The 20,337-nt window shown below is 36.9% G+C and overlaps 1 protein-coding gene across 1 annotated transcript; it reads right to left on the bottom strand.

Moving 5' to 3' along the window:
• Window positions 1-249: 249 nt before the first annotated feature.
• Window positions 250-648, bottom strand: LOC101139242 (elongin-C-like). The gene has a single exon (XM_055353224.2). It carries the CDS (start codon window positions 595-597, stop codon window positions 250-252), a length of 348 nt encoding a protein of 115 aa, XP_055209199.2. The 5' UTR covers window positions 598-648.
• Window positions 649-20,337: the final 19,689 nt, after the last annotated feature.

The raw sequence follows: 20,337 nt of genomic DNA, 5'->3' as shown, positions 1-20,337 counted from the left end.
ATCTTTATGATTATTATTATTATTTTTACAAATTGGCATCTTTATTTCTCAGTTTATGGAAATATCCTTAATTTGTTGATGTAGCAAACAAATTTCAACTTTGATTGCTATGCAAAAAACAGAAGATAATCTCCTTTGCAATGAATTTTATATAGTTCAACTGCATACAAGCAACATGCTATATATGAAAAAATTACTAACTGAACTACAGGTATTAAATACTGAAAAGAGTTAACAATTTATTATAATTTATTTTATTTCACAATCTAGGAAGCTCACATCCATTAACAATTCTAGTGCAATTTCAGGTGCAATTGGGAGCTCCGGAACCTCGGTGGAGCTGTTAGGGTAGCGAACCTTATACATAAAATACATGCATACTTTTGATAGCGCACACGAAGGTATCTCTCTAAAATTGACCTCATTGGTTTCATTCACAGCAGACTGACCTGGGCCACCCAATGTGGCTTTTATTGTGCCTGATGTTAATGCATGTTCTCTTTTTACAATAAATTCATGGCCATCAAATGATATCAATTTCACATACATCGCATCAGGGCCTTCACAGCCACCACAGGTTTTCTCCTCTCCATCCATTTTGTTCTTATGAAATTCTACTTTGCTTCCCCAGGAACTTCAGTGGTTTCTCATCAGCCCCACAACCACCGCAGCCCAAATATTTGGGCAAATATATTTGGGCAAAAATATTTGGGCAAAAGAACTGAACAGACATCTCATCAAAGAATATATACTGATGGCAGATAAGCATATGAGAAGATGCTCAACATCATACATCATTAGGGATTTGCAGATTAAAATGACAGTAAGATACAATTACAAAAGATTAGAATGGCAAAAATCTGAAACTCTGACAACACCAAATGCTGGTGAGGATGTGGAGCAACAGGAACTCTCACTCACTGCTGGTGGGAATGCAAACTGTGATAGCCACTTCAAAAGACAGTTTTCAGCTTCTCACAAACTAAACACACTCTTGTCATATGATCCAGTAATTGTGCTCCTTGGTATTTATCCACATGAGTTGAAAACTTATGTCCACACAAAAAACTACACATAAATGTTTGCAGCAGGTTTATTCATAATTGCTAAAACTTGGAAGCAAACAAGATCTCCTTCAGTAGGTGGATTAACAAACTGTGGTACATCCAGACAATGTAATATTATTCAGTGGTAAAAATAAATGAGCCATCAAGGCATGAAAAGACATGGAGGAATGTCTTAAATGCATATCACTAAGTAAAATAAGGTAATCTGAAGAGGATATATATTGTATGATTCCAAGTAAATGACATTCTGGAAAATGCAGAACTATGGAGATAATATAAACATCTGTGGTTGCAAAGGAGTAGTGTGGAAGGAAGGATGAAGAGACAGAGCACAGAGGATTGTTTAGGGCAGTGAACTATCCTGTATGATGCTAGTTTGGGGGATCTATGTCATTACATATTTGTCAAATCCATAGAATGTACAGTGAATCCTAATGTAAACTATGGACATTGGGTAACGACAATGTGTCAATGTAGGCTCATCAATAATAAGAAATGTGTTATCATGTAGGGGATGTTAATAATGAAGGAAGTTATGCACGTATGTGGGAGCTCTGCATTTTCTGCTAATATTGCTGTGAACCTAAATCTTCTTTAAAAATAAGCCTACTTTTTAAAAAGAGAATGAACTCTTTAAGTCAAAAATGATAATTATTTCCACTTGTGTTTCTGTATTCAGAAAAAATTAAAAATAAAGATAATTATTTGATTTATAACACATGTATAGGTATATTGATGGTAAGACTAGTTCGAAGAATAGGAAGATAAAAATGGAAGTATGTTGTCCTGGGATTCTTACATGCGAAGTGATATGATATAACATGAATGTAGAATGTGAGGAATGAATTACATATTATACAAATCCAAAAGTAACCACTAACATAACAAAACAAACAGTTGTAGCTAATGTGGCAACAAGTGAAATGAAATGCAATTACAAAAAATACTCATTTAATTCAAAGGAAGGCCAACAGAAAAGAAAAAAAAAAAGAAAAGAGAGGACAAATTAAAACCAACAGAAAAACGTAATTCCAACTTTATCAATAATTATATGATGCGCTCTCTATACCCCAACTAAAGGGCAGAAATTGTCATATAGCATAAAAAGCAAGTCCTCATTAAAAACTGACTTTACATATAAAGGCATGAATAGGTTGAAAGTAAAAGGGTAAGAAAAAATATACCAAAAAATTACCTATGAAAAGAAAGCAGGGATAGTTGTATTAAGATCAGAGAAATAAATTCCAGAGTAATTCAAGGATAAATTTCAACATGACGAAGGTGTCAATTCATCTAGAGGACAAAATAATTCTAAATGGTTATGCACCTAATAACAGAGTTTTACAAGTCATTCCGTAAAAACTGATAAAACTACAAAGAGAAATAGAAAAATACACAATTAAAGTCAGGGATTTTAATACCCCACTCTCAATATTTGATAGAATTAAGTGTGCAGGGTATAGGTGAGAATAATGAAGGCTCAAAAAACATTCAACTAAGTTGACGCAGTTGACACTTTCAGAATATTCCACCCCAAAATAACAGAATACAGGAATCAGTATCGTTTTTCCAAATATTAGCGGAACAGTTACTAAAAACAAAATAGTCTGGGCCAGAAGACAAGTCTCAGTAAACATAAGGTACTTAAATCATACAAAACGTATTATCGGACCACAATGAAATTAAACAAGAAATAATAAAAAAAACCTTGAAAACCTCAAATGTTTGGAAGCTAAACAACATACTTCTAAATTATTTAAATGTAAATTAAAAAACAAAAATAGAGATTAGAAAGTATTTTGAAGTCAATACAAATGAAAACAAAACATGTAGGAAAAAAAAAGTTTCAAAGCAATATTCTCAGTATCTACCTAAGGACAAATTGGAGCTAAAAGCCAATGTAAATTATATCCAAAATAAGGAGAAGGAAATAGTCAATATAGAGCAGAAGTTAATTAAATAGAAAACAGCAAAACAATAAAGAAAATATATGAAATGAAAAGGTAGCTCTTTGATAACGCAATAAAAATGATTAACTTCTCTGCAGGAACACAGAGAGAATAGACAAATTAACAGTATCAGGAATAAGAGTAGTGCCATCACCACAGAGCTGATAGATACATTTTAAAAAAAGATAATTATTAAATATTATGAACAACTTCATGTTAGAGTTGTTCTTTCACAACATAGATGAGAAAATTTCTTGAAAGTCTTAAACTACAAAAGCTTTATCAAGAGATAGAGATCCACAATAGCCCCCATGTGTATTAAAGAAGTTAAATTTGTACTTCAAAACCTTTCCAACAACAAAATTCGAGACTCAGATGGTTACATTTTTGAATGCTACTGAACTTTTAGGGAAAAGACCAATTCTGCACAAACACTCCCCGAAAATTGAGAACGTAGTATTTCTGAATTTATTGGATAAAGCCAGCATTATTCTGAGACACAAAGCATATCAATAGAAAAAAAAAGTGCAGACAAGTGTCTGTCATGAACATAGATGCAAAAATCCTAAACAAAATCATAGTGTATCAAATCAAACAATAAGTCAAAATGATAACACATCATGACCAGGTAGGATGTATAAATAATACAAATACACTAAAAAAATCTATTAAGGTATTCACCATGTTAACAGATTAAGAAGGAACATCCATGTAAATATTTCAAGAGATGAGAGAAATCATTTGACAAAATCTAATGTCTGCTTTTCATAGAAACTCTCAGCAAACTAAGAGTAGTAGAATTTTTTAATCTAATAAAGACAATCTATAAAAAGTATACTCCTATCAATACACTTAATGGTGAAAGACTAAATGCTTATTTTCTAACATCAGGAACAAGGAACTCTCACCAATTCTCATTTTAGCCAGTACAATCAGACTTGAAGAAAAATTGAAGATATCCAGTTTGAAGGGGGAAAAGCTACAAGACTTAAGTGTATTTATCACGGTCACAATATAGAACATGGATATACATAATTAATTGTATTTCTATATACTCGCAACAAACATTTGGAAATCAAAGTAAAAAATACTATCCCAAATAGAATTTTAAAATAAGAAGACTTGGAATAAATATGATGAAGATGTATAAGGCCTGTGTACTAAAATCTAAAAGCCTTGCTGAAAGAAAATAATGATGATTTAAACAAACGGAGAGAAAGATTGTGTTTGCAGGTTAGAAAACTCAATCTGTTATCAGCTCTCTCCAAAGCGATATATCAATTCAATGTGATAATAATCATAATCCCAGCAAGTTTCTCTTTTAAGAATTTCACAAGGAAATTCTAAGGTTTATATAGTAATGCAAATAGCATAGAATAGCCAACACAAATTCGAAAAAGAAGAATGAAGTAGGAAGAAATACACACTACCTGACTTTAAGACTTATTATGAAGCTGCAGTAATCAGGAGAATGTGTTATTGGTATAAAGAGTAACACACAGATCAATGGAACAGCATAGAGAGTTTAGAAATAGACCTACACATATATGGTAAATTGACTTTTGACAAAGACACAAATTCATCTCAGTAGAAAAATGGATAGTATTTTCAACAAATGGTGCCAGAAAATTTGGATATCCTTACATAAAAAAAAAAAATTGACTTTGATCCATACCTAGCATCACATACAGAAGTTGATTCTGAATGGACCCTAGACCCAAAAAGAAAAGCTAAATGTATAAAACTTGTAAAAGAAAAACACAGGAGAAAAGAATCTACATTACTTTGGGTAAGGCTAAATTTCTAAGTACAATGCCCAAAGTATGTTCTATAAAAGAAAAGAATGGCAAATTGTACTTTATCAAAATTAGAGTACCTGTGTTTTCAATGGTACTCCTAAGGGAATAAAAAAGTCAAGGTAAAGAGTAGAACAAAGTTTTGCAAATCACATTCACATGTGATCAAAAAGATCTTATGTCCAAAATATATACAAAACTCCTAAAACTCAGTAATTAAAACACCAACAATTCAGCTAAGAAATGTAAAAGTCCTATACAGACAGAGACTAAAAAAGATGAGTTGAAAATGAATGCTTGTAAAGATGTTCAGCTCATTGGTGGTCAAAGAAATGCAAATTAAAACCACAATGCAATAACACTGCATACACATTAATTGGAATGGCTAAAATGAAAACTGTGGCCCAACGAAATGTTGATGAGAATTTAGAAGAACCAGAACATTTATATTTTACTGGTGGGAATGAAAATGACACAACCACTTTGGAAAATAATTTGTTGATTCCTTAAAAAGTTAAACATATATCTACTATGTGATTCAGCCAAACAATTCTAGTTGTTTGACTGAGAGAAATGAAATCATATGTTCATAAAAAGCCTTTCCCAAGAATGTTCATAGCAGCCTTATTTAAAATAGCTCAACACAGGAAATAATACAAGTGTCCATCAGCAAGTGAATGGTAAAACTTCTATATTTATAAATATCTATTTAGCAGTATAAAGAAATGAACTACAGACACATGCAATGATATGGATAAAATTCAAAATAATTATGCTGAGTGAAAGAAGTTAGCCCTTCCTTCTCAAAGGTGCATGCTCTTTGATTTCATTTATATTAAATTCTAGAAAATGCAAACCAATCTATAGTTATAGAAAAGAAATCAATTGCTGCATGAGGATGAGGCGAAGAAGTAGAAATAGGTTGCAAAGAGGCATGAGGAAATTTTCAGTGTGGTGGAAATGTTCATTGTGTTTATTATGGTAATAGATTATGATGGTTTCAAGATGTATGAATATACCCAAAGTTATCATATTGTTCACTTTAAATTCATTTAGTTTATTGTATGTAACAGCTAAAAAAGTTCATTAGAATGTCTGAAAAGATACATAAATAATACGCTTTGAAGTTACATCCTTCTGTATCATTCATGGATTTGATAACATTGACTTGCATGACAAGTAGGTCAGAGACCATCACTAGCTCTGGAGGTCAATCTTGAGCTATATCCTCTATGTATGGCTGCCACCAAGAGTTCCACCAGAGAGAACTGGAAGATACTGAAGGTGTGAGCAGGCAAAGGTCAAAAAGTGAATTGCTCGTTTGTCATAGGAAATTAAAAAGCAATATATAGCCTAATTCATGCCTGCAAGCAATCAGTCAGGAGAAATACAAGTAAAATGTCCAAGGCAGTTATAAGTTAAGGGCCAATTGTGTGGCAACAATGATTTGTACACCAGACTTTCAAAACAGTAGAGAATTCAGACCACAGAAAAGGCAAACAGATAAAATAAGGGATTTATTATTAGAAATGTGAATTGAATAATGTTTAAAATTTGAGTAGTATTTATACAAATAGGGATTGAGAGCAAATTGTGTAGAAACATCAGAAAATGAGGTGGAGGAAGACAGAGAGAGAAAATTGAATTGGCCCTTCTGGTTAAAATTGAGTTTGACTATTGGGTATGATAGGCAGTAAATCTGAAAAGGGAACTTGGGATATATTTCAGGTCAGACTGTAGAAATTGGATTTTATCTGGTGGTTAATGTTCTCCCAATTTCTTGCACAAGATGTCTAGCTAGGGTGTGCACAATACCCTAAAGAGATGAAAGGCTGCAGATGAGGGGTTAGCTAAGTGGCTACAACAGCAATCCAGGATAGGAAGGCACTGACAAAGGCCTGGTCTTTAGTGGTATCAACTGCTGACTCCGTCAAAAGACCATCAAAGCAATACATTGATAAAGCAAAGGTAATTTTATTGCTGACTGCCTTAAGAGAGGCCACTACCTTGACAAGATTCTTAGTAGCATCTGAGAGGAAGGAAAGAAATAGATATTTAAGAGGTTGTCTTGGGCAGGGTGCTGGTAAAGCAGGTCTGTAAGTGGTGTTGGGGGCTGATAGGGCTTGAGTATAGATTATGAACATAATAGCTTGGAATTAATGGATGAAGCCAGTGAGGGTTTTAAAACACTCCTGTAAAGTACAAAGTTTTTTGATGATCTTCGTTAAGAAATCTATTGGCCTGAGAGCTTCTTAAAGTTCTTTGTTGATTAGGTAAATGAATTTTGCAGAGATCCTGGAAATGAAGTTATTTACAACTTCATCTATTTAAGAATGTCTTAAAATAATAAAGGCATGTTAATGTACATAGTTGGATAGTATAACACATTCACATTTACAGTAAACATTATAATTGGTGGTGGTTTTTGGTATTCAACAATGGTAATATTAATAGTTAAGTAGAAGAAAGGATTATCTAAGAAACAATAGGATTTGGCAGCCAATTCTATAGAGATAAAATGAAAAGGGCAAATTTGGATGATCAGGGAGTTGACATTTTGAAAACACTCAGCAAAATTTAATTTTAGAATTTAGGTAAAAAGAATTCACAAAGAAAAACACTGAGGACAAATGCTGTTGATTTAAATGGTATTGTTTAGGTATTCATTAACTCTTCACAATTTTATGCATCCTCACTACTATAATTGTAAATGCATCATAGTCATGTTAAATCATGTTAGGAAAAAATAGGTATATTTAACAAAATAAAAATAAACAAATTTGGATGCATTACATTTCAAGTCATTTGTACAGTTTAGATGTTTATTGTGAAGTCTTTGTATCTTTGATTACAAACTGAAATCTCTCTTTTGTGACTGCCTGGGTGATTTTTTCCTGTATTAACTAACTGAAGGCTCTTGTGTTAAGTTAACTGTGACTTTTACTTCTCTAGATTTTATATTCCTTGAGGATGAAAAATAAACAAACAAAAACCTGTACCAGACAGATTTAAACAGGCAAGGAAGACTATATTCAAAACTATGGCAACAGGGGATAGAGATTGAACTAATCTCTGCCAAGCAAACCAAAGCCTGGACTGGAGGATTTTTAAGCACTGGGATGAGCTAGTGCAAAGGTCCAAGAGGATGTTAGGGGAGAGGTTAGTCAATGTACTTAGGACATCTCTTTGCTAATGGTCACATATTAAACCTACCCTCCCACAAAGAGACAGAGGCACCATCTCCTTCAATGATTACATTTCAAAAAATGGCTCCCAGGTCCTTGAGAAAGACATTCCTGGGTTATAAAACTTCAAGAGTCTTAGAAAAGATTTACATCTCAAAGAGGCAGAGAAAGAAGTTACAATTATGAGTCTTCTAAAGTCAATCTTCTACGAAGAAGTAGGTCATGGGAGTGTAGTCATGAACACACCTGTCTCAAGTTTAGCCAATCTAAGGTAAATGTTAAAGTCTCTTCATCAAGGGCTGAAACCTTTGTAGCTAACATTCACTTATTCCTCTTTGCAAAGATCAATGCCTTCTGCATATCTAGTGTTCAGTAAACATATATACACGTACACACACACATATATACACATATATGTATATACACACATACATATATATGGATAAATTGCTATAAATATGTTACTACATATATTCTACAAAAGCTAGATATAATTAATAAACAATGCCTTTGTGCTACTTTAGATATTTAAAGTTATTTTAAAATGTTGGAACATAGGCTTTAATCCTACTGGTTTTTCCTTAGATCTTCAAAGACTCGGTAGTTGTTAAATGTTTAAATCAGCTTGAAAGATAAACATCTTCAAGGGTCTGGGTCATCCTGTGCTATCCCCAAGCCCGTTGCACTTCATAACACAAAAATTCTGTCTTCTCTCTAAACCAGAAATGACATTTTCAGTTGATTACATATAAGAAAATTCAATCCATTCTTTTTCAGTTTGAGGGTGTTGGAAGAAGTTCTTTGAAAAAAAACAAAAAACAAAAAAAGAATATATAATTTCCCTGGTTCCTTTTTCTAAATGCATCATTTCCCTTCCCCCAATCAGTGAATTCCAGCTATTAAAAAGTCTTGCTATATGAACCTAACAACTGTATGTTAAAAATTGTTTCCAAATCTATACAAACCCTTAACATTTGTGCTTAGCAAGTATGTGTTTGTGTGTGTGAGAAAGACAAATCAATACTATTTTAAAGACCAAATTTATTGAAGTCTTAAAAGAAAAACTCCACCCTTAAGATTTACATAAAAAATGAATCATGCAAATGAACTCAAGTTTGCAATATTTGTAACACAAAGATTTCTGTCAAAAAACAGTTGGAAATAACATGCTGTTTGCGATGTAATTGTTACTATTCACTAAAGCAGAAAAGGCAAATGCAGAAAACTTAAAGGCTGACAACCTAGTCATTTAAAACTACAGGTTGTCTTAGGAATGACAATGGTTTTGAAATTCAGCTCAACCCATGCAGAGAAGTTGCTAGCTCCAGATATTGGAGGATATTTAACACTTTCATTGAATATGTTTTTTCCTTTCTTTTTTCTTCAGAACCTTTCAACCAGCCAAGGAAATCTGAGCCAGTTTATTATAGTCTATGAAATATTCAAATAGGCACTGGTCCTCTTTGCAAAGAGCTTCTGGAATTTGAGTTTTTAATGAGGGTATTTGTTTAAATGTGTATAATCCACAGAGCTTTAAAGCCCAGAAACGTGTTGCTTCTGCTAGAAAAAAATAAATAAATAACTGAAATATACAGCTATATATTTGTTGTGTATAATTGTTAATAGACGCATATTTGCATAAGGCTTTTCTTTTGAACGTTCTTATAACAAAGTCGATATTTTGAAGTTGGAATTGCCCTCATTGGAGAGGCTGACATCAACGATTCTTGTGCCCCTATGTCCTCTTTTGTTTGCACTACTTGTCAGCAACAAATCATCTCTCCTTGACTAGACTTTAGTCTGACTTCTCTGAGCCCTGTTCTCCACTAGGCCTTCACTTGGGCTTTGTGCTTGCTGAGCTTCCCTAGCCCACTTGAAGCAAGAATCCTGTTACCTCAGATTGAGAGAACTCCCCACCCTTGACATCTGATCACCTTTAATATCTGATCCAATTCCTTATCCCTCACCATGCCCCAGGTGACATGTGATCACCCTGGCCTGCCTTCAAAGAGAATCCTGTTAGGTTAATTTAACAAGGTTCTTCCTACTCTGTTGTAATAGTAATTTTCTGTCTACCAACCACTCCTCAACCTGCTCCTTGGCTGTAAATTCCCACTTCTTTTCTTTTTTTTTAATTTATGAGATGGAGTCTCTCTCTGTTGCCTAGGCTGAAATGCAGTGGCATTTTTATGCTTCAGAATAGCCTCAAGCCTCAACCTCTGGGGTTCAAGCCATCCTTGCACCTCAGCCTCCTGAGTAGCTGAGTCCACAGGGATGTGCCCAGCTAATAATAATAATAAAAAAAATGTAGAGACAGGGTCTTGCTATCTTGCCCAGTCTGGTCTTAAACTCTTGAACTCAAGCAATCCTCCTGCCTTGGCTCCCAAAGTGTTGGGATTACAGGCACAAGCCACTGCACCCAGCCCCCACTTGTTCTTGATATATTTGGAATTGATCCCAGTTCTATGTGTCAATCAAGAAAAATGATGAGACAAGTCTCAATTATTTTAGGAAGTTTATTTGCTAAAGTTAAGGATGCACTTCCAGGAGACAAGTATAGGCCTTTCTCTGAATATAATTTTGAGGGCTCCCAATTTAAAGGGGAAAGGGTGGGATATTGAGAAGCATACAATTTTCATGTAAGGGCGGTAGGGAAAAATAGTCATTCATGCTTTTGTCTGGCCCAGTGAATCTGCATTTTTTTTTTACACATAAGATGACATAGGCAAATGGAACAGAGGAAAAATGCAGAGAATCTGCATTTTTTATATAAGACAAGATAGATAAAATGCGGCAGGGCAACGATCAGATATGCATTTGTGTCAAGTGGGCAGGGGTGACTGCATCTGTAGAGATAAGCTATCAACTTACATTGTCACAGTGAAATTTTTAACAGAAACACCTTAGGGTAAAGATCTTGGAGCTCACTAGCAATTTCCTTGTAGGCAAAATATTTCGGGGAGGTGTGTAACTTTTCATCTTGTAGCCATCTTATTTAGGAACCAAAAGGGGGAGGCAAGTTTGCGTTTGCATGACCCAGTTCCCAGCTTAACTTTTCCCCTTGGCTTTATGAGTTTGGGGTACCCAAGATTTATTTTCCTTTCTCATATGCTACTGAAGTATTTTCCCCAACTGTAATTGTTCCTGAATGAAATCTGTTTTCACCACTTGAATAACTATCTGGTTCTGGGTTTCTTTAATGTCCTCACAGGCCATCATACTCTTGAGTGAATTTGGCTTCTTTATGCCTTTGTTTGTTTGTGTTGTAGCCTCTGCAGGGATCTTCACGAAGTTCTGTGTGGCTGGCCAGTCAGGCTTCAGCTCCTCTCTTTTGGATTTTGTGGCCCGATTGCCCATAAGGAAAAGATCAAGGTACAATAGTTCACTCTGATTAATTCCTCTTTTCATGGCTTTTTCTTACCTAATGTAAGATACCATTAATTTCTCTGAGTTTCTCTTCAAAGATTTAGCCTGCTAACTTCCTTGTCTTTTGTCCCCAAACTCAACTTTCTTGTTCCTCCTTGCCCCTAGTTACTGTTAAACAGACTACCCCCTTCCCATCAGCTTTAATGAATAACTCACATCTGTTCCCTTGGTTACCTGCACCCACTGTTCCCCCGAAACTACACATCTCACATGCTTCACCACTGTACCTCACATCCCCCTTCCCTTCCATATTTAGAAAAATATTTGCAAGAAGTCAATCAGGTTAGCTCAGATTGTGCTGTCTGACCCCAGTCTATGGGGGAATGACACAGAGGTAGGGACTACCATCACAGATAAAAGCTTGATGCTCTCCTTTGTTCCCTGTGCTCTTGCCATCTTGATTGACATGAGTGGCACCCTTCTGCAGAAATAAATTGCCTTGCTAAGAGAACTTTTGGCTGATTGCTGGTTTCAATTTGCAGCACTGAGCATTTATTCCTAGAACATTTTTATATTCAACACTAATGTTTGAGAAACAGGTACTCAAAGACCAGAGACAGAATACTTACTGGCTACTTCCTCCCCCTCACTCCCATCATCTGTGTTAGCCTGAACTTAAAGGTAATTCTAATACCACCTAACCCAACACCATTTCCCAAAAGAATAAACTGAGACTCAAGATTTTGTAGTTCTACTCAATGACAGTTTTATGATTAGAAACCAACTCCTTTTAATTTCAATTCAAGGTTTCTTCCCCTAGAGCACATTGAAGGAGTGCAGCCAATTTCACCTTAAAATATGGCTCCCTGGTATAAAGAATATTTTGATATGTCAGAGGTGTGTGAACAAGAGCAACTAAATCTTGAGTAGGAGATGGGTAAAATGAGGCTGAGAACTACCAGGCTACATTCCCAGATGCTTAAGACATTCCGAGTCACAGGATGAGATATGAAGTCAGCACAAGATACAGGTCATAAAGACCTTCCTGACAAAGTAGGTTGCAGTAAAGAAGCCAGCCAAAACCCATCAAAACCAAGGTGGTGACCAGACAGTGCTATACTCCCACCAGTGCTGTTGTGTCTGGAATTGGTGCGTTCTTGGTCTCGCTGACTTCAAAAATGAAGCCACAGACCCTCGTGGTGAGTGTTAACAGTTCTTAAAGATGGTGTGTCTGGAGTTTGTTTTTTCAGATGTTCACATGTGTCCGGAGTTTATTCCTTCTGTTGGGTTCGTGGTCTCGCTGACTTCGGGAGTGAAGCTGCAGACCTTCCCGGTGAGTGTTACAGCTCTTAAAGGTGGCACGTCTGGAATTGTTCCTTCCTCCCTTCTGGAGCTGTTTTTCCCTCCCAGTGGGCTTGTGGTCTTGCCGGCTTCAAGAGTGAAGCTGCAGATCTTCATGGTGAGTGTTACAGATCATGAATGCAGTGCAGACCCAAAAAGCAAAAGAACAAAGCTTCCACAGTGCAGAAGGGGACCCCAGTGGGTTGCGGCTGCTGGCTACGGCAGCCTGCTTTTATTCCCTTATGTGACCCCACCCACATCCTGCTGATTGGCCCATTTTACAGAGGGCTGATTGGTCCATTTTACAGAGAGCTGATTGGTCCGTTTTACAGAGAGCTGATTGATCCATTTTGACGGGGTGCTGACTGGTGCATTTACAATCCCTGAGCTAGACACACAGTGATGATTGGTGTATTTACAATCCTCTAGCTAGATGTAAAAGTTCTCCAAGTCCCCACTAGATTAACTAGACAGCACTGATTAGTGCATTTACAAACCTTGAGCTAGACACAGAGTGCTGATTGGTGTGTTTACAAACCTTGAGCTAGACAGAGAGTGCTGATTGGTGTATTTACTATCCTTTAGCTAGACATAAAATTCTCCAAGTCCCCACCAGATTAGCTAGATACAGAGTGCTGATTGGTGCATTCATGAACCCCGAGCTAGACACAGGGTGCTGATTGGTACATATACAATCCTCTTGCTAGACATAAAAGTTCTCCAAGTCCCCACCCAACTCAGGAGCCCAGCTGGCTTCACCTAGTGGATCCCGGTGCCAGGGCCGCAGGCGGAGCTGCCCGCCAGTCCCGTGCTGCGCACCTGCACTCCTCAGCCTTTGGGCGGTTGATGGGACTGGGCGCCACTGAGCAGGGGGCAGCGCCCGTCAGGGAGGCTTGGGCCGTGTGGGAGCTCAACACAGGTGGGGCTTGGGCATGGCAGGCTGCAGGTCCCGAGCCCTGCCCTGCGGGGAGGTAGCTGAGGCTCAGCAAGATTTTGAGCATGGCGCGGGTGGGCTGGCCATGTTGGGGGACCCAGCGCCCCCTCCGCAGCTGCTGGCCTGGGTGCTAAGCCCCTCACTGCCCAGGGCTGGTGGCTCTGGCTGGCTGCTCCGAGTGTGGGGCCCACCAAGACTACGCCCACCTGGAACTCACACTGGCCCGCGAGCACCACGTGCAGCCCCAGTTCCTGCCCACACCTCTCCCTCCACACCTCCCCACAAGCAGAGGGAGCTGGCTCCAGCCTCAGCCAGCCCAGAGAGGGGCTCCCACAGTGCACTGGTGGGCTGAAGGGCTCCTCAAGCATGGCCAGAGCAGACGCTGAGGCCGAGGAGGTGCTGAGAGCGAGCGAGGGCTGCTAACACGTTGTCATCTCTCACCATGACGATTTACAAATGCCATGGCAACATCAGGAAGTTACCCTATGTGGTCTAAAAATGGGAGGCATGAATAATCCACCCCTTCTTTAGCATATCATCAAAATATAACCATAAAAATGGGCAACCAGCAGCCCTCAGGGCTGCTCTGCCTATGGAGTAGCCTTTCTTTTATCCCTTTACTTTACTAATAAATTTGCTTTCACTTTATGGACTTGTCCTGAATTCTTTCTTGAGTGAGATCCAAGAACCCTTTCTTGGGGTCTGGATCCAGACCGCTTTCTGGTAACACTTAGACAAAATCAGCAAGTGCTGGAAGAGACCGGACCACTATCTACATAAAGATAGGACTTCCCACCTAGAATGATTATTATTGTTCCTCTGCCTGTTATCTTACAATCCGTGACAGGAAAGAAGACCTAGAATGCAACCACACCTGAACAGACTTGTTTACAAGATAATGACTGTCTACACAGATCATTTAAATTCCAAAGATAACTATTTACAAATTAATTTCTGCTGCCTGATCCAATCATCCAATTCCTCTTCTTCCCGTCCCACAGCCTATCTGTCCAGGATCCAAGCCCCCATTCTTTCTGCAACCTCACAATGACATACAAGCTTCTGGGCTCCACTGGGATATTGGGCAATCACTATCTAATTCTCTCCAGGTGCTTGGTTAAAGAAATTCATATGCCTTTTCTGTTTTTAACACCTTATTTTCAGTTGCTTTTTCAGCAAACTATCAGAGTGCCAAGAACCTTGCCCTCCCACAACATTACCTCATAAAATTTACATTTTCTAATGATCTCTACTTTTTTTTTGTTTTGTGGATATTACATAGTCAATGGTATTGAATTACCTTTAAGAAAGTCTAAACCAAAAATAAAATTCTAAGCCTCTCAACTGATCATTGGACCCTCCCCTCAGCCAAGGGCATTCCAAAATTAACCTGAAAAACTAGTCCTGGCCATGATGGGAAGTGGGGGTCAGACATGCCTCACAATACCTTCCTCCCTTTGGAATTCAGACCTAGCTGACCAGCATTAACATCCAAACAGAGACCTTAAGACCAACAGAACAGATTCTTTTAATCTGATAGGAAACATTTAGAATCTATTCTCTCTGAAGCCTCTTACCTGGAGGCTTCATCTGCTTAAGAACATTGGTCTCCACAACCCCTTATCTTAACCCAGACACTCCCTTCTATTGATTCCAGGTTTTTAGATAATAACTCTTGCAACCAATTGCCAAGCAGAAAACCTTTGAGTCTGCCTATAATCTGGAAGTCTCTGCTATCAATTGTCCTACCTTTCCAGACTGAACCCAAGTACATCTTACATGTGTTGGTTGATGTCTTGAATCCCCCTAAAATGTATAAACCAAAGCTTTATACATTTATACATTCATAGCTGTGAACATGTGCCAGACCATCTGGGGCACATGTTCACAGCATCCTGTGTCTGTATCATGGGCTATTGGTTACTCATAATTGGGTAAGAAAAAATCTTTTCGAATATTGTAAAGAGTTTGACTCGTTTTGTCTACAAATGTAACATTTCCTCTCCTTGACATTTCTTTTTCAGAAATGCTAGAATAGGCCCTGTGACGTCCAACACATGTGACTTCAGGACTTGCTCTCCCATTTACATGCCAACGCACCTACCTAGTCTTAAACATGTAAAAGAGAGATTGAGAATATTTACAGAATAGAATTTAATTATCACAAGTTATAAATGTGACATTGTAATGTCACTGCATGAGACACCATAGAAATCTTTGATTTAATTGCTTTGTATTTTAAACATCAGATATCATCAGAATACTTGAACAAAATCGAAAGGCAAGTCATTAATATGTACTTTGGAGATGAAAGAGAGTAACGCAATATATGTTGGCCAATTGCTTCTGGGAAAATCTCCCTCAAGTGAGAGTGGATTTACAGGTGTCAGTGTTCGGAGATAACAGAACATAATGATGCTTTCTATAACACACACACAAACTCAGCATACTATCAGCCAGATCTAAGAAAATGCAAGCTGGACTTCATCCTTGTTTTTCTAGGTATTCCATAGTTGTACAGAGAGTTGAATTTTGGTCCATTATCATGATGGGTTATATGTGCACTTGCAGTGACAAACCATGTTATAAGATAGTACTCTTGTTACCATTCTTTTTTTGTTTTTGAGCGAAAATCAATCTTTAAATAACATGAAAATTGATTGGCACTGATTTAAAGATTATAAATAACTACTAACCTATGGAATTTATTTGAAAAGTAAAGTTTCTGTCTTATTGCAAGGGCTGTTATTTCCCTAATTTTTTTTTTTTTTTTTGTATACATCTTCTTGGCTTCAGCTAGCAATCCTCCTTTGAAATACCATGGAAACAAGCAAATATGGCTCATTAAACTTCCCTTGCAGGAGAAAAATTGAAGGAATTTTTAAATTGTAGAGTAGATAAAAATAAAACACATTTCCTCTCAGGGTGATTAGATTGGCCTTTTAAATTCTTTAAAGAAAGCTACCAGAGCTAGCAAAAAATATACAAACCAACAACAAAAATTCCCAAAACTATGTGTTTTCATATTTATGAAACTTGTAACAATAAAATAACAACTGATGATCTATTGTATTTCTTGAATATGAAACATTCTTAATTCTGTTATTTACGACTAAACAATATTTCAGATATATTGTGAAGGTAAAATAACTTTCTGATAATGTAGAAACATAATTATGAGTGACATTATAGAACTTCTTTACTAACAAGTTGTATTTTTATAATGCCTTTCGTTAAGAAGGGCTTTGTAGAAAAAGCATCCATAGCATCAATCCCATGACAAGTGATGAGTGTCTCACTTTGACCCATGAGAACAGAACCAGGTAGGTGGTGAGCTGTTTCATAATATGATTGGGGTTCCTAGTAAGCCAGAGTTATTGAATTCTTTAGCTTCTTACTGGCCTAATAATAAAGAATACTCTTTTGTCTTACGGATATTTTAGCTTCCCCACACTAAAATATTGAAGCTAAAATTGACAAACTTGTTTTTTATTGAGGGTTGACACTTTCATATGGCTTGGAGCTTGGGGGTAAAAGACAATGTTAGCTTCAGTAGTCTTCATTTATTAGTTCACTGTCAGGAGAAGCTTAATGAATAGATTTCAGAATGCACAAACATCACAGTTAGTTAGAATCTCCGCTCTTTATTCTGCCAACTTGTATTGTGTACTCTTAACTAAGGCAGTAACCATTAGGAACGTGTCTTGAATTCAATGGCCAGTCTTCGAAAAACTGAATGATGTTTTTAAAGGCATACTGTGAAGTGAAAGGAGATACTGATTTTTGTTGTTAGTATTGTGTACATTGAAATCCACTTTAACAACCAGCAATCAATATATAATTCTTTCAAATAACTGTTTTGGAATTGCTGCTGTTGCTTTCTTGCTAAACCATGGATGTCATTCATTAACAACATGTTAATTTCCCATCCATCTGGATTGAAAAGTGTCTCTACCAGTGACATATTCACTGAGGCACCTAAAGGGGACCCTGAGACCACCAACAAATTAAACAAACACAACTGCTTTGTTATATGACAGGCCCCAAATATGTCTTGCATGCAGCAATCATCGTCTAAATCTAGATAACGTTGTTATTGCTTCAGCAGCTGGTGGCTATTTCCTGGCAGTTGGGAATCCGAGTTTCATCCCATTCCTTGTAAACAGGGCATGAGGGAATAAGGCATTATTATTAGATTTGCAGAGTTTAGATATCAGATACTAACCCATAAATTATAACAATGGCCCCAGTCTGCATAGATTGATTTTGTGTTTCAATAATTTAAACTCAACCTAGATTAAATTAAATAAGGTGATTGAAAGTACCTGATAATGCCTGGAATATATAAGCCATTCAAATATATTCATGTTTTCCTTTTCTCTTATACAGTTTCCTTGTTTGCCTTGTCTACTCATAGTCCCTATTCACATGGGCTCTGCAATTCCTTTGCTTGGATGAAATGTTCCTCACTAAGTTGCAATACAATGCAATAATAACTATACTAGATATATCACATGTATTATTAACTAGGATGAACATTTTTTCCTAACTGGTGATCAGTTATCTTGATTTCTTTTTTTCAGTTCAGCAATAGATTTCTTTTCAAGTCTCAATAACAGAAGAAAAAAAATATATTGACTCTGCTTGTCATTTATTTGAAACTTGTGGGACATTTTCAGCCTCAATTTTGTAGTCAAACGTCCAAAGAGAAACAGCAGCATGTTTTAAATGGTTGTGCTTGACATTGAAAATATTCTCAGTTTTACAAAATAAATTTACTTACTTTTTTGACATTTGTAAATGTGACCAAGGGGAAGAGACATTAGCAGTCTCCCAGGATTTCCAAAAGAAGAAAAAAAGTCTTTATATTTTGATGCATGTACATCAAGGAAATTTACCATTTATGTGGAGTTACTTCATCTGCAAGTGAAAAGTTAGGTGGTAAATAACTTTTCTGTACTAATTCTGACATGTTATTATTTGCATAACGAACATATATATTACAGAATTGCTCAGGTTCTTTCATTGGTAATTTACTTTCCATACGTGTGCATTGAAACTCATGCACCATGTGGGGAGTTTAATTTTTTGTTATCAATATTTTGCCGACTTTAGTTTAGAAATCATTTTTTTTGTTCAATTTTGATTCTGGATCTTAAACAGTAGCATAGATTATTTGAGAAAAGAAGCATGAGGAAGTAAGAATGCTCAGAGAGAAGATGAAGATTGGAAAAGACTTTACAAAGAAGGTAGTGGCCTAGCTAAGGCTAAAAGAAGGAATTACCGGGCAAGGCTGGGTGCTGTGGTTCACGCCTGTAATCCCAGCACTTTGGGAGGCCAAGGTGGGTGGATCACGAGGTCAGGAGTTCGAGACCAGTTTGGCCAATATGGTCAAATCCTGCGTCTACTAAAAATACAAAAATTAGCTGGATTTGGTGGTGTGCGCCTGTAATCCCAGCTGCTTGGGAGGCTGAGGCAGGAGAATCACTTGAACCTGGGAGACGGAGGTTGCAGTAAGCCTAGATTCTGCCACTGCACTCCAGCCTGGGTGATACAGCAAGACTCTGTCTCAAAAAAAAAAAAAAAAAAAAGAAGGAATTAGCTGGGCAAATGGAAAGGGAGAGACTGAGGGGAGAATGGAGGAGATGTTAGTAGAGAAGAACAGATTGGTACAAGGCAAGATGGCATCAAAGAGCTCCGCCCAGGTGAAGTGGGTGATTGGGGACTGATCACAGATAAACTGGTGGGGTTGACAAAGAAGACTGGAATGTAATTGTGAGAAGTTTGGAACAGACTATATCCTGTTCTGAAAAGATCTATTCACCACTTTTCTTACTGTCAAATATTCAGTCATATTTTAGGGATTGGCTGCAGGGTCACATGTGTCATCCTCTCCAGATAAAATAATTCCTTGGAGCTCCAGCATTTTTTGGTTCATGTTTCTAGTGTAATATGTAGTAGAAAAAAGTTTCACACAGAATATATGGGATCTGATATGTTAGAGATTAAATTATTTGCCCTTGAGATCTTTTCATGTCTGAATGTGGAAACATACTTCACTCTTTAAAGCTATGAAGCACAGTATTTCATAATGTAGATTCATTTCTATAAAACTTCATTTATTCTCCATTTTTGCAAATGTTACTCTATGATTTTATTTTTCTTCCATGTCTTTGATGGTCTTTTTAGTTGAGGATAGTTTTTGTCTTTTTTTTTTTTGAGACAGTGTCTCATTCTGTCATGCAGACTGGAGTGCAGTGGCACAATTACAGCTCATTGCAGCTTCTACCTCCTTGGGCTCAAGCAGTCCTCCTACCTTGGCCTCCTACATAGCTGGGACTATAGGTTTGTGCCACCATACCTGGGCTTTTTAAAAATTTTTTGTAGTGATGGGGTCTCACTGTATTGTTCAGGCTGGTCTTGAACTTGTGGAATGAAGTAATCCTCCCACCTTGGCCTTCCAAAGTGCTGGGATTATAGGCATGGACCACCACACCTGGCTGGTTTTCAACACTTTTTTATAAATTTCTTCTATTATTTGCTTTTCTATATATCTACTCTGTTTGCTAATGTACTGTTTCACAGGTTCATTAATTTACATATCTTTCATATATAATTAACAGACATACATTTATTAACTTACAAATTCTCAATATTATCTGCTTTATATGTTATAAAATATTTTCTCCCAGTTTATTC

Source organism: Gorilla gorilla, chromosome 8, assembly GCF_029281585.2.
Source record: "Gorilla gorilla gorilla isolate KB3781 chromosome 8, NHGRI_mGorGor1-v2.1_pri, whole genome shotgun sequence".
NCBI lineage: Eukaryota > Metazoa > Chordata > Mammalia > Primates > Hominidae > Gorilla > Gorilla gorilla.
The sequence above is the reverse complement of the archived record's forward strand: the minus strand, read 5'-3'. Positions and strand labels throughout refer to the sequence as shown.